Genomic DNA, 14,648 nt, shown 5'->3' with positions numbered 1-14,648 from the left:
GTGTATATATATATATATATATGTATATATATATATATATATATATGTAAACTTACATGACCAACTCTCCATCCCAAGAGGCACTGTAAATTTTAAAGAATCTAGTTTTGGGAATTAGACACTTGAATTCTAATCTCTACTGCAAATGTGCTATATAATCTTAGATAAATCATATAACTTTTGGCTAACTCAGTTTATGTCTCTTCTTTGGGGCAGAGCTTGGTACGAGTATAGTTTCACAGCATTCAGTTTCAATTGTTTTGTTGTTTTTATTTCTATTAAATTCTTTTTTTTCCCCTCATTGGCCTTTACTAAGTACTTGTTAAATGATTGTTGGTTGATGGATTGGTTCTGCTTACTTCAATCATTTACATCATTCCTTATGTCTTCCTATGCTTCTCTGTATTCATAAGTCTTACTCTCTTTGCTAGGTCTAAGTTTTCTTATTTTTACAAGAAAAGGGGTGAAGAAATATGTATGGTAGCATTTTTTTTTTGTTATCAAAGAACTGGAAACATGTCCATCAATGGTGAAACAAATCATCAGACATGAATTAGTAAAACGATTAATATGAACACAGAGAAGAATAGGAACACATCAGAAATGATGAAAATTAAAGTAAGCAGAACCAATCCATCAACCAAAAACCAAAACCCAAGCCTCTAAGTTAAAACTAATGTTCCTTTCACTGTACTTATGACCTCACTTTTCAAGGATTGTATCCTATATTTAAATATATCAAGGGTATGAAGTGTCTTCATTCAGAGTACATTATTAATCTTAGGAAAGAGTTTAATGAGATATTGTGGCCAAAATAATTAATCATCTGGTAGTTGATTTGCTAGTCATGAGTGTCTCCAAAATATATTAATCTCCTCTTCATACTTAGAAATAGATTCTCTGACTCCAGAGACAGTATCTACCCACTCTCATACCTTGTGACTAGTAAGTGTCAGAAGTGAATGGGAATCCAGGTCTTCTGGACTCCTAATCCAGCACTCTAGTAACTATGCCGTGTGGGTGGGGGTGGGTGTTATTTTTGCCAAAGTTTTGCCAAAGTATTTTCCACACAATAGACTTCCTGGGTAGTAGAATTATTCCTCTCTCCACTTAATAGCTAAGGAAACCGAATCTTTTAGAGTCCCATGGTCATGTTTCCCCCCTCATGTCCCCCAACGACTAAAATATTAAACCAGGTCTCTTGACCTAGAACCCATATTTATAATGATTAATATCTACAGATAATTAAGGTTCATAAAACACATTTATTTCTATAACTGTAAAATAGAATAATTTTTATAGAGCCTATATCCCAGGTTCTAAACTTTGAAGCCCTATAGAAAAGTCTGCTCTGTTAACATTTTGCTTTTGTTTTTATTTTAATTAAAGATGTGCTTATATAACTGTCTATAAGCCCTCACAATATCCTTTTTGTTTTCCCTAAAGACAGGTGTAGTGTAGGTCTGGACATTCATAAAGTTTGTAACACAGACATATAATACCAGAGGAGAGGACTTTGTGAATTTATGACCCATCCTCAATAAAATATATAGGCTTATGGATTGGAAGTTAGAGGGAATTCTATTTAAAGTATTCTCTTTGCCACTCTTAAAGAATCCTATGTTCAGATATCTTAATTTTCTTAGTCATCAATGATCATATAGCCTACTAGGTCCTTTCTCTTCCAATGACAAACCCTCCCGTCTTTCAGCACCCTCAGAACCCTCTTCAATTCATAGCCTGGGTATTTTATGGACCACAATCTTCTTATGAGCTCCCACCAATATGTTTTACTTTTTACCATTCAGTCAGACGGCAGACAGTTCATAACAAAGGTATTTTAGCTATATAACACAAAAGTAAATAAAGTAATTTTACGTATCTTTTATAAACTTTAAGGTCAATCTCTCACAAATACCTACCAACTCAGTGAGCAGTGACCATCCATAGGAGTGTAGCTCAACATGGAGGACACGTGTGGTCCAGATACTTGCATGGAGAGGTGAATCCACAGGGAACATATGTGAACATTACACAAACATGGAAGAACAATTTATGCCTATGACATTGTTAAGCTATAGATATCTTCTACCAATTTATCTCAGCTGAAGAATTCTTCTCAGGGCTATGTACAACTCAATTTTCCCTATTTTGGAAATGATAGGATTGTAAGCCTGTCCCTTTAAGGATGTCTACAGCTACCTTAGTTATCTTACCCTTGTCCAGGCTGCATGAGGAAGTGACTGGATCTGTCTTTTTAATTCTTCTTAGACTTGTTCTATTAACTCTTTCTATTTTGTTTGGTTTTTTTAATTTTTGATTGAAATAAATTGTTTTAAGACTGAACTGACTTCTACTGTTTCCTCAAGGAAACAAGTTCACCTATCACCTATCTTAGGGTCCCCAAGCCATTTTAGATTTTCATATTTATTATAATTGTTGGATGAGGGTAAATATCACTAGGACTCTACATCCTCAAACCAAAAGAAAAGTATATTTACCCAACATGGCAAATAAAATAGTTAACCTCATCACAGGGCCCCTTTGTTACATGCAAAATAGCAGTTATTTTGGGAAGAGAATTCTAAAAAGCTGTTGATCTCTCTTTTTTTTACTTTCATCCTTGTCTCCATTTTTTGATTCATCATAACTTTACTCTTAGTGAATGAATGAAATTCTTCAAAAAGCATTTATTAAACACTTACTATGTTCTAGCTATTGCACTAAGTGCTAGAGTTAAAAATACAAAAAGACAGTCTTTGCCTTTGTTTGCTTACAATCTAATATGGGAAAACAACACATATAAGGGAGTATCCAGGAAGCAGTGTTTTGTGCTTAGAAATTATATAGATAGTAAACATAGCTATAAGGGAATTGATTGACATGCTCTTTCCAGAATTAATAGGGTTGATTTTATTATGATTCCGAGAGCTAGAGGGAAGGGTGGCATGGCATGAAGATTGCTACAGAGAACCAGCAAGCTGGGTCTGGGTCCTAACTATAGAATAAAAAAAGAAAAGAGTTCTCTCTTTTAGGTGTTAATGATATTATCACCTGACTCCCATTTTAAGCTTCATTAGGTAGGAACTTGCTTGGTTCATACTATTAACTTGTTTTTAGGCAAGGTATTGATTTCAAATTATAATAGATTTGAGGTTTTTATTTTTTTTATTTTCTTTGGTTCTTTTTCCTTAACAGACGGAGTAAATACAGTAAAGCAAAGCAGGAAGCAGATGAAGAGAAACATTTGAATCAAGGTAAAAAAAAATCTTCAAGGTTGAGTTTTTTGATCTCTGGGAAGCTCATATCATGTCCTTATGTTTAGGAAATGTAAATGGTCTTCATATGGAGAGACCTATTTTGTGTTTTCCTTTCATGCAACCACTCAAAGTAATTCACTTGAAGTGAATCAAGTCATAATAGCTGTATGAGATTTTTCTTTCTTTCTTTCTTCTTTTTTTTTATTATTAAGGATAAAGGATTTGGAGAGCAGGAAATTCCTTAAACCTCTCCTGATTCCCCCTACCCCTCCCTTTTTGCTCTCCAGCCTGTAAAGATATTATACTTGTTGACTCATCTTTTCAGATGAGTGGCAAGATATTATTACTTCATTCATGTAGGTGATGTCTCAGGTAAGGCAGATCATAATACCTTCAAGCTTTAGTTCTGAACAATAGCAACAAAAATAAAAATTATCACTGGATAGTGATCTTTCTGGCAGCTTCTCTGAACTTCAGAAAGCATATGATTAGAAACAATCTGTCTCAGGTTGTTTGTGATAACTTTCTATTTAAAAAGAACTTTCTAGAACTTGGGGTTCACTGGTATAACTTTCAAGAATTCAAAGTAACTTCCTTGCCACAGTGAGACAAGTGATGTGTACTTTAATAGAAGAAGACGTTGTTGCCATTGATTCATTTTTGTTGAACATCAGTTTAAAAAATTTTATTTAAATTATACTTTTCCACATAAGTTTTCCAAAGTTATATGATCCATATTGTCCGTGTATTATCATGCAAAACATATTTCCATGTTATTTTTGTAAACAAATAAGCATATAGAACCAAAAATATACAAATAAGCAATTGATAAATCATATGTTTTCATCTCTATTTCTATTCCAATAGTTCTTAGTTGGAGTTGTACAGCATTCTGGAGGTGTACAGTATTTTTTCCCTCAGAATTGTCCTGAATCATTTTATTACTGTTAGTAGCTAATTCTATCCCATTTGATCATTCCACAATATTGCAGTTACTGTGGATAATATTCTCCTGGTTCTGCTTATTTCACTCCGTATCAGTTTATGTAGGTCTTTCCTGTTGTTTCTGAAATCATTCTGTTTATCATTCCTTATGGCACAATAGTATTCCATCACAATCATATACCACATTTTGTTCAGTCATTCCCCAATTGAGGGACATCCCTTTAGTTTCCAATTATTTTTGTTCAAACATGTCCTTTCCCATGTTTTTTCTCTTTGGGATACAGACCCAGAAATGGTATTACTGAATCAAAAGGTATACATTGTTTTATAGCCCTTTGGGCAAAATTCCCAGAATGATAGGATCAGTTCACAACTCTACCAGAATCAGTTTTTAAAACTTCAATGGGCTATAGCACAAAGGTCTCCAATAATGTCATTACACCATCCCTCACTATCGCATGGATGGGATCCTGAGCTCTCACAGGTTATATTGGGGCTTTCAATATGAGGCTTAGATGGAACACATTACACTTCTGTTTTCAGAGGACCTACCTAGCTAATTTCAGAGAGGCTGACTATGCAGTTGTCTACAGGGTGATGGCTTTTTTGTCTTTTTGAGCTGAGCAAATGTTGAAGATGATCTACCTAGTTATAGCAGGATTGTGAACTCAGTTGGTGAAGGTCCCACAGCCAATGACATGATAGATCCTTGAAGTATAAGACAAGTATACTTCTACTTGAAGATGTAAGACAAAAACAAAAAATTTCCATGGAAGAATTCCTGGACAAACAATATCAGGGTGATATAGAAGTCTGGAATTTTCAGTTTATTAAATTTTTATCATTTTCAAATATCTGCTTCATCTCCATCTAGATAAATTTCAGAGTCTTTAGTGAATGGTAAATGACATCTTAAACATGGAAAACTGAGGAAAACACATACTTACTATACCCTGTGAATTTAAACTTGGGAGCTGGACTAGGCATGGTGGCTCTAGACGCCAGAGAGTGAACAGAATCACAGAGATAGAGGATTGTCAGAAAGTCATTGAAGGCAAATAGACTGACCTCAGAAACTTAGGGAATTATTTCCTCTAATATTTGCCCTATTTTCTTTCTTCCCCCTTTTCCCTCATCCCTACTGAGTGTCCCACCAAAGCCTCCACTTCAGGAGTTCAATGAGAATCTCAGATTGGGTTGTAATGACATGGAACATTGCAGAAAGAATATAGGATTACAGGTAGAATGGAATAGGGGAGGACAGAAAATCTCAAATAGCCAGGAAAGAGGAAGAATTCCTGTGGCTAATTGGCCATTCTCATGGGTGAGCCATTTCTAGATGACCATTTCTATGTCAGAAACCTAAACCAGTGGGCACCATCTTTCTATTACTTAAATAGTTGGTAAGTGAAAAAAAAAGTCTCTCCATAAAAGCTTTCCTTTCCTCCATTTGATTAATTCTTTATAAATTTTGTTCTCTCTATTTGTAGATTCCGAAAAGACAATAGAATTTCAGAATTAAACACACTGGGCCTCATTTTAGTTCTAACAGGGTTTCATCCTTAACTAGAAAAAAAGCAGGATAGAAAACTAAATATTTGTACATATTAACTGTCTTTTGTGCAATGCCCTTCAGTTCTTAATTCTTATTTTACTTTGGACTAGACAGTGATATTAACTATGTTTTCATTTCTTGTTTAAAAAAATATCAAGACTTTTCTGAGGGGCATGGGCAAAGCCTTAAACCAAGCTGCCACATTTTTGGCTTTTAGGTGTGAGAACCTATGTTGACCCTTTTACATATGAAGATCCTAACCAAGCTGTTCGAGAGTTTGCCAAAGAAATTGATGCATCCTGCATTAAGATAGAAAAAGTCATAGGAGTGGGTGAGTATTAGAACTTTTTAACACTTCTATTTTGATAGGGAAGTCTGAGGATTTAAAAAAAATATTTATTTCCTGAATGTTCATTCTGTTTGGAAAACAAAATTAGGTATACAACAGGGAGTTGTGGAAGAAAGTTTGGTTGGGAATGGGGGAGTGATGTAACCCTGAAAAAATCCTTAGATCTTAATGTTTTTTTCTCCCTAACTCTTTTTTTCTCCCAAAGGTGAATTTGGTGAAGTGTGCAGTGGACGACTCAAAGTACCTGGGAAGAGAGAGATCTGTGTGGCTATTAAGACTCTTAAAGCTGGGTATACAGACAAACAGAGGAGGGATTTCCTAAGCGAAGCCAGCATCATGGGACAGTTTGACCACCCAAACATCATCCACTTAGAAGGCGTAGTTACCAAATGTAAGTAGGTCACTCCCTTTCAAGGCCAATCTGGGAATCACTGGGAAATTAAACCCACATTTTCTTTCCAGGAAAATGACAGATGGAGCAGATCCACTGATTGCTAATAGAAGGAAATCAGTGCAGGACAAGTCATTAATCTTGTAGTCAGCTCTAAATGGGTTTATGGTTTCGTCTGATACCCTACCTCAAGGCAGCTTGTGTGTGATTTTCAGGAAATTAATACTGCAACTTTTTTGTATGCCATGGCATTATTCAAATATCTGCTAGACCAAAGTGATTGTCACAGGACAGGCAAGAGCAGATGGTGAGCCAAATAGATTTACACACTTTTTACATAAACACAACAAAATCTTACCCACACCTTGTGCTAGAAGTTTCAAATCCAGATGCAATCAGTTGAGTTGAAGGAATCTTTATTATATTTAGAGACTTGTCTGCTCTTTCTGATTTATGGCCGCTGAAGCTCAGCTCCCATTGCCAGTAACACCTGGTTGAACCTTGCTTTCTTAGTCCATTAGCATTCACTGAGCCTGTGAACTACGCTTCAGTTAAAATATGACAGAGCCCAACAGATGCAATTTCCAAGCTAAAGCCTAAATACATCTGTAAGGCTGGCTCGGCCCGGCTTATAAAGTGGCATGAAGACAGTGTAGTTGAAGCAGTTACTGTTTAGAATGGCCCTATTCCAAGGGCAGCGTGCAGTGAATGTGCCCTCACGTAACACTTCCAATGAGTTGAGGATCAGAGTGAACTCAGAAGTACGTTTTCAGTGAAGCTAGTGCTTCCCTTGGTGAAGGAGGCAGCATGGTATAGCCGGGTGGGAAGCAAAGGATTTATAGTTGAAGGCTTTGGTTCAAACCCTGGCTTGAACACTTTGTGTGACCTGGCTTTGCCCAACTCTCTAGACTTCTCTGGGTCTCAGTTTCCTCATCTGTAAAATTAAACGGTTAAATTAGATGACCTCTAAAGTCTTTTCCCAGGCTAAGTCTACAATCCCCAAATGTAGTTTATATAAATATTAAAGGAGACATGCCCATCGTATAAGAAAATGGAATTACTATAGTTGTTGGAGATGAAAGAGAATGTGAAACTAAGGAGATACAGAGAGTGTTTTGTTGGAGACTGAGAAAGGTGAAATAGGCTTCAAGATGTAAAAAATGAAAAGTTGTGTTATGAAGACTTTTCAAAGGCAACTTAAGGGCTACTGGCTTCTTTCCTCTCTCCCAAATGGAATTCTTGGAAAAAAGTCAAAGAGGTAACTGAAACAACTGATATCTATCAAGATCTCTACTATCTAGAGATCTGGACAAGTATAGAGTTTTTCCATAAAGCTAGTCTAAAAGATAAAGTGAGATCACTTTTAATTACATTTTCTGTCATAAGAAAATATGTTCTATTTTTATCACACATGATTATTACATGGAAGGAATATTTGCAAGTGATAGAAAGGGTGATCAAATTTAATACATGTGTATTATATATAAAACATAATGTGATATGATATTTCTTATGGTTGAGAAATGCAATTAGCATAGACTATCTCACTTCACTTTTTAGGATTAGTTTTACAAAAAAGGATATTTTTCTGTGGCCTACAGGGCTTCTCTGAGCCCCTCAGACCTTTAATTAAAAGATAACATTCTGTTAAAATACTTCTGCAGGTCCTATTCTGTAAAAAGGAGCCTCTGTTTAGCTTAGAGTATTTTTTTTTTTTGCCATAGACAGTGAATTTCATAGCACCTCTGTAAAAGAGAAAGGTAACAGGGGATCTTTGTATTAAAATCCCACTGTGCCTCTAAAACCCATAGCTATTACAGCTGTAACTGTTATAAATGACTAGATGCATTTGCATAATGCACTTGTCACTGAATTAAAATGATTTAAAATTTCCACCAAATGAGGTGGTGGGCTAGTGGTGTGTGTGTGGTAGTTGAGAGGCTGAGCAGCGTAGATGGGATAAACCTCCCCTCCTCCCACCAGTGGGTTTCTGTCTAGTTCCTGATGAAGGAGTTTACTGTAAGCCCAAATGGACTGTCCTGGGGCTCTTACTCTTTTGTTAGCATTACTCCTCATAGGAATATATTTGTCTTCATTTCTCTTACAGAGCTTGTAAAGGCGAAAGCCTGCCTTTAATAAACAGAAGTAGAATGTAGCCCCAAAGATATATGTGGGAGGTGCCACGGGAGCTGGGCATCGTAGTGGGAAGGTATAAAAGTGGGAAGAGTGTGACTCCATTACCAGATGCTAGTTGAGTAACTTTTATTGTTGATGTTAGGATTGTAAATTCCCTTCACCGCCCCACTCTATATTACTTCTCTCAACCTCCCTCTCTTTCCTACCACTCAAGTAGTATCTGAGTAATGGAATTATGAGTTAATGCACTATAAGAACAGCCTCTGTCCTTGTTGGCTGACAAACTATCTTTTGATAGAGGCAGGTTAATTAAAACTCATTTAGATGTATTTGTCCCGTCAAATGGTCATGGTCAAGGATGCAAGAGGTGAAAGAAACTGGGAAAATATGCAGTTTGGGTTAAAGGTTCTCATTTATACTGAGGAAGCCCAGAAAGGTAGGCTTTCTACCTGAATGCAGTGACTTAAAGGAAAAGAGAAGGATGATGGATTTCCTCCTTTTTCTGGCCTTTTATAGTACTTCACATTATAGTGTCCATGGTCTTATTCTCTAATCCAAAGATTTCACTTCAAAAATTAAGAACCCTTTCTGAAAATTGCAAGCAGAGTGGGACTTTGGAGTGAACAGAAATTTATTGGTGCAGAATAATTACGGGAGCTTTCCAATGTTGAAATATTCCAGAGCTATTTTCCCTGACTGATTGTCTAAACGCATACTGATGGCAAATGCAGTGAGCAAATTGTGAGCATTTTTGATCTATCAAGCTAACATTTTACTCTCTCTTAGGGCATCTTTAGTGACCTCATGCTTTTTCCCTCTTTCCCCTAGCCAAGAAATCTCCCCCAACCCAACAAAAAATTATCTCAATGAAAATTACTTGTGCCAATGCACATTTAAAATCAAATGCAGTTTTCCTGAGACCGAAGAGATTCCAAATTTTGAACCTTTTGCTAAAGATGAGGAGGTTAATAATAAGCATAACTTTCCTCCATAATCTTCTTTGCAAAGGAAAAGGAGAACAAATAAGAAAAGAACTTGTTTTCTCCACCCTGTTAAGGAACAATAGGTTTTCTCTGCTGTACCAATCACAATGAAATGAAGTGTTGCTATTGCATTAAATTCTGCTCTGGATAAAACAATTCATTGAATCTCTTCTCTGGTGGTACTTTTTTTTTTTTTTTTTGAGAAGCAGATGGATAGAGTTTATTTATAGATGTGAGTAGGAAAAGGAGAAAAAAGAGGGGGCTATAGAGTCTTATCTGAGAAAAGTGAAGGAAAAGTTTAAATCATGCATGCTTAAGGTTCAAAGATGTCTCTGAAGTAATGAGGAAAAGAGTCTCCTCAGTCATTGACTCTAGCCTCACGTAAGTGACTCTTCTTGGGTGGGTAAGGGGATTTAATTATGCTAAATTTTTTCATGTTTAAACACATCTACCCTTTTTATCTTCCCCCACCCCATACTTTTTACCACCACCACCACCCCCGCCCCCCGCCTTGAATGAGCAATTATCCATTCATATGGTCCCTGGATACCGGAGCCTACTTTAGTTAAAGACCTTTTCAACAAGTCACCCAAAGGGTTAACCTTCCAGATGGAGATTAAACCTACTCGTCCTTTTAATATTTCATTCCCAGCTCCCCACAGCTGAGGCATAAGCTTGGCTTGTTTTAATTAAATTAGATCACATAAGACAGGTGTCTTGGCAGTAAAATTGTGCACAGCCCATTTTTATCTCATTAACGGCGGTGTTCATCAAGGAATTGTGTTTTTCTTTCTGAAAACTCTAGGTAAACCTGTAATGATCATAACCGAGTACATGGAGAATGGCTCCTTGGATGCATTCCTGAGGGTATGTGACTATTTGATATTACATTCAAGAATGTTTGCACTTGGTAAATGAATACCCCCCATCTTAGGTATGACTTATGTTTGACTATCTTTATTGACTTTGAATAGGTGGAGACAGGAGAAGAAAGGAAATACAAGATCAATGATTTTTTAAAGAGCCTGTTAAATAATCCATGATTAGTCAGTTCTGTGTTTGATTTATCTCCTTTCAGTGGGCCTGGCAGTGCCACAGATTCATTATAATTGGATAAATTCCATCTATCAGAGGAAGCAGGAACCTAGATTATAAGATAGGCTCACCTAGTGAATTAGTGTCTTTGGTCAAAAAGGCAAAGAGATAATTTGGTGGTGTGTTTCGTGCTGGATGAGGATTGTCCAAAAAAAAAAAGAAGAAGAAGAAGAAGCAGCTTTGTAATACTTGGCAATAATTCATTTTGGTATAATGTTAATGAAATTTTCCCTATTTCCTCTCTCCCCACACCCTTTCTGGGCAGAAGAATGATGGAAGATTTACAGTGATTCAGTTGGTTGGGATGCTTCGTGGCATTGGTTCTGGAATGAAATACCTCTCTGATATGAGCTATGTACATAGAGATCTAGCTGCCCGTAACATCTTGGTCAATAGCAACTTGGTCTGCAAAGTATCTGACTTTGGCATGTCTCGTGTTCTTGAAGATGATCCTGAAGCAGCTTACACTACCAGGGTAAGTCTTGTTCCATCATTTTTTCTTCTTCTGAAAATTTGATGATGAACTCTTTGGTCTTTCAAAAACATATAGCCCCTTAGTTAAAAAAAAAAAAAGTCCTCAATTCTCTAGATTCTTCTTTAAAATGGCTACTTTATTTTTTAAGGGATCTTTCTTAGAAAGGATTTGGCCTCAAAGGAAAAGGTTCTAGATATGTTAACTTTTGCTAGAACTACTAAGAAAGATAGACTTTCCATTTTTGTGGGATGAAGAGTAATCTTAATTAAATTGATTTAGCAAATCAACTTAAAGTAACCACAAATAGAGAAGAAAGGAGATGGTTTGGTAGTGTCAGAGGACTTAGGTTTAGATCTTATCTCCACCATTTATTTCCTGTGTGACTTTTGGGCCTCAGTTCCCTTATTTGTCAAGTGAAGGAATTGGACTAGACAGCCTCTCGATTTTCATCCATCTCTGAATCTATGAGACTGAGCATATTTTCTCCATCCCACCCCTCTCTGATGTTTTAAAGTTTTCATATTTTGAGAACTCCTTCCCCTCCAGGAAAAAGAACATATTATCTCCACTTGGTTGGTTAGGGAATATGAAATGTATAGAATACAGATTTATAATGTTTCCACTATGGAAATTTTTTCCAGTTGCTAATGGTCTGCATTTTACTGTTGAAAGATAAGCAGGGATTTGAGTACAGTTAAAAGTTATCAGTTGGCAGTTAATGAGTCTGCTGTCCTGCCTTAGCAATCTGAGTATAAAATACTAATGGAATAAACACAGCAGCTCATAAAACAATTTACTGACCATTAAGACCAGCACCATTAAAATTAACACAAAGCAGAAAGTTTCCAGCCTTCTTCCCCCCACCCCCTTTTAAATATTTGCCATTTTCCATCTGTGCCTGGAGCCTGATTTCAATATTCAGTCTCTCTGGCTATAATTGCTAATTCTAATCTGTATCCTCTTGCATCCAGAGTTCATTCACTCAGAAAAGGAGTGATCTGTGTTAACAATGAAAAACTCTCCTTTTCCTCTACTAATCAGAAGGTGAGCAATTATAGCTAACTTTATAGGAGGCAAAGGGAGAAGTCAATGCTACCATTCCTGTCTGAATGTAGAGAATTTTAGTGTTAGATGTACTCGTTCCATTCCGAGGACAATGCCATTTGCTGCCCACTCTCTAGTCTTGTTTTAGTATCCATAATAAAGGAAAGGAAACTTTTGGATTCTTTCCATTGAACAGCTTAAAACAGGAGTAGTTGAGCTTGAATCAGTTCCCCCAGATGGTACCCTAGTAAAGTTTAAAGTCAATTAAAAACACCTTGTACATTAATATAAACAAACAGAGAAATTCCTGGCATGGGATGACTATGGTAAAAGAGAATCAGATAACTAGTAAAAATGCCCTTTAAACTCTTAACAGATGGCTCTCTACCTTAGTTTGAAGAGTTGTCCTTTTTAAAACTTCAATAATAAGTCACACCTTTCTATTTCTCTCCCACACTGGACAGCTCATAGAAGAAATGAATTAATAAAATACATATCTAGTTTCTTCTATTTTGTCTCCAAGAGCCTACTTGCCACTTCATCTCCTGGCTACTTTGAGCATGCCTTTCATGCTCAATAAGGGACAGAATAATTTTGTAAATAGGAGAGAGACAGTATTTTTACTCCATTTCCAATTTAACCTTGATTTCATGATATCTGAAGCAATCTCTAAAACACAGGCTTTTATGCTGCCAAATTAGAATACATCTAGGAAATAAGGCAAAAGTCCAGTCTCCTAGAGATTCTTGTACTTCTACATTTTATCTACTGTGCATAATGCATGCATGTTACCTTTTATAACTCCCCCCTTCTCCCACCTAGTTGCTATAGTATTGCCTTAAGCAGAGGTCAGATAGTAGGTTGATTTAAGAAAATAACATTAAACAATTTACCGATCCATGTCCCTGTGACTAAAGGAAACATATGAGTGAAATTGTCTCTCTCGACATTGAAAACTTAGATGGAATGAGCAAAGTCATCTTACTTTTTGGAATTGTTTTGGGAGCCGTCCTGGACACTGTACTGTCATCTTCGAAAAGCAGTGATGTCATTCAGAAATTGCAGAGTCAGTGTTGTACTTAGGAAATAACTTAGAGTTCAATTTTTATAGGGTGGCAAGATTCCCATCCGGTGGACTGCACCAGAAGCGATTGCTTATCGTAAATTCACATCTGCAAGTGATGTATGGAGCTATGGAATTGTGATGTGGGAAGTGATGTCGTATGGAGAGCGGCCCTACTGGGATATGTCCAACCAGGATGTGAGTTCTCTGTTCTGAAATAAATGGTTTTGGACTGAGATACCAAAAGCTCAGTATTATGGCATGAATGAGGATTTGAGCTTGGGGTTGCATTGTGTTCTGTGCAACAAGAAGCCGTATAAATTTAATGTATTGCTGCACTCATACAATCTAGTGAGAGTTATTAAGTCCCTGCTATATGCATGCTACTAATGATTAGGAAAAACAAACAAAAATCATCCTCTGCCTTCAAAAAACTTACATTCTTCTAGACTTTAATATTGTAGATTTAGGAAACAAAATTGCTTCATATGACTGTATTAGCAAGCTATTTCACTTGTAAGCTTTCAAAACTAAGATAAAGTTCTGTTTAATTTGTTTAGAGGGAGGTTTGGGGGAGAAGAAAATTAAATATATCCAAATGTGAAATGAATATCAATTTCTTCCATTCCTTTTCCGAAAAATTAGGGTTAGTGGGAAAAAGGGGTTAATATTTTAACTCTGGTGAAGTTGTAATTAGAACTTGCACCAGTTTCTCAGTAACAGAAGAGCTGCCCCTTGAGGACACTAAAAAACAGCTTCACTAAATGACCCTTTGTAAATTATGCACATCCCTTTAACTATGCCATCTGGACTTTCAGTCCATTTCATAAGGGAGTATATACACACAGTGCCTGCAATTTCAGGAAAAGCATTCAATAATGACACTAATCAGATTCTATGGGGAGAGAACTTGGTGGCAAACATCTCTGGTGAAAAAAGGCCAAAAAAAACCCCTACAAAAAGTCATTCCCAATTGTTTCCTTGGGATAGTGATTGGAAGATATTAAAAAAAAAAAATTAAATCTGGAATTTGAGCTCAGCTGTTTGTAGAAAGGAATTATAACAACAACAATAAAATAATAACTCACTCTTGCTATGCTTTGATGTTGATGGTGTTTTTCTCACACCAGTTCTGTGAGGTAGGTGTATTTATTAGGCCGTTATGCAAATATGGAAACAAAGTATCTACTACTGACAAGTGGTTCCCAATAAAATGATTATAGGAAGTTGTGTGAATGTGGGTGACCTTCTATTGTATAAATGCTAGAATATTGGCAAGAAATTACATCTTGCTGACATTCCCTTCTTCTTCTTCTTCTTCTTCTTCTTCTTCTTCTTCTTCTTCTTCTTCT

The 14,648-nt window shown here is 36.4% G+C and overlaps 1 protein-coding gene across 1 annotated transcript in view; it reads left to right on the top strand.

The window, feature by feature from the left end:
- The window catches only part of EPHA4 (EPH receptor A4), a 160,552-nt gene that overhangs the window by 135,268 nt on the left and 10,636 nt on the right, over window positions 1-14,648 (top strand). The window contains exons 9-14 of the mRNA XM_044670784.1: window positions 3,199-3,257; window positions 5,978-6,091; window positions 6,315-6,500; window positions 10,425-10,486; window positions 10,980-11,189; window positions 13,345-13,494. Of these exons, the coding sequence (XP_044526719.1) occupies window positions 3,199-3,257; window positions 5,978-6,091; window positions 6,315-6,500; window positions 10,425-10,486; window positions 10,980-11,189; window positions 13,345-13,494 (781 nt within the window). The remainder of the gene's footprint in view (window positions 1-3,198; window positions 3,258-5,977; window positions 6,092-6,314; window positions 6,501-10,424; window positions 10,487-10,979; window positions 11,190-13,344; window positions 13,495-14,648) is intronic.

Source organism: Gracilinanus agilis, chromosome 3 (assembly GCF_016433145.1).
Source record: "Gracilinanus agilis isolate LMUSP501 chromosome 3, AgileGrace, whole genome shotgun sequence".
NCBI lineage: Eukaryota > Metazoa > Chordata > Mammalia > Didelphimorphia > Didelphidae > Gracilinanus > Gracilinanus agilis.
This window is presented reverse-complemented; position numbering and strand designations above follow the sequence as displayed.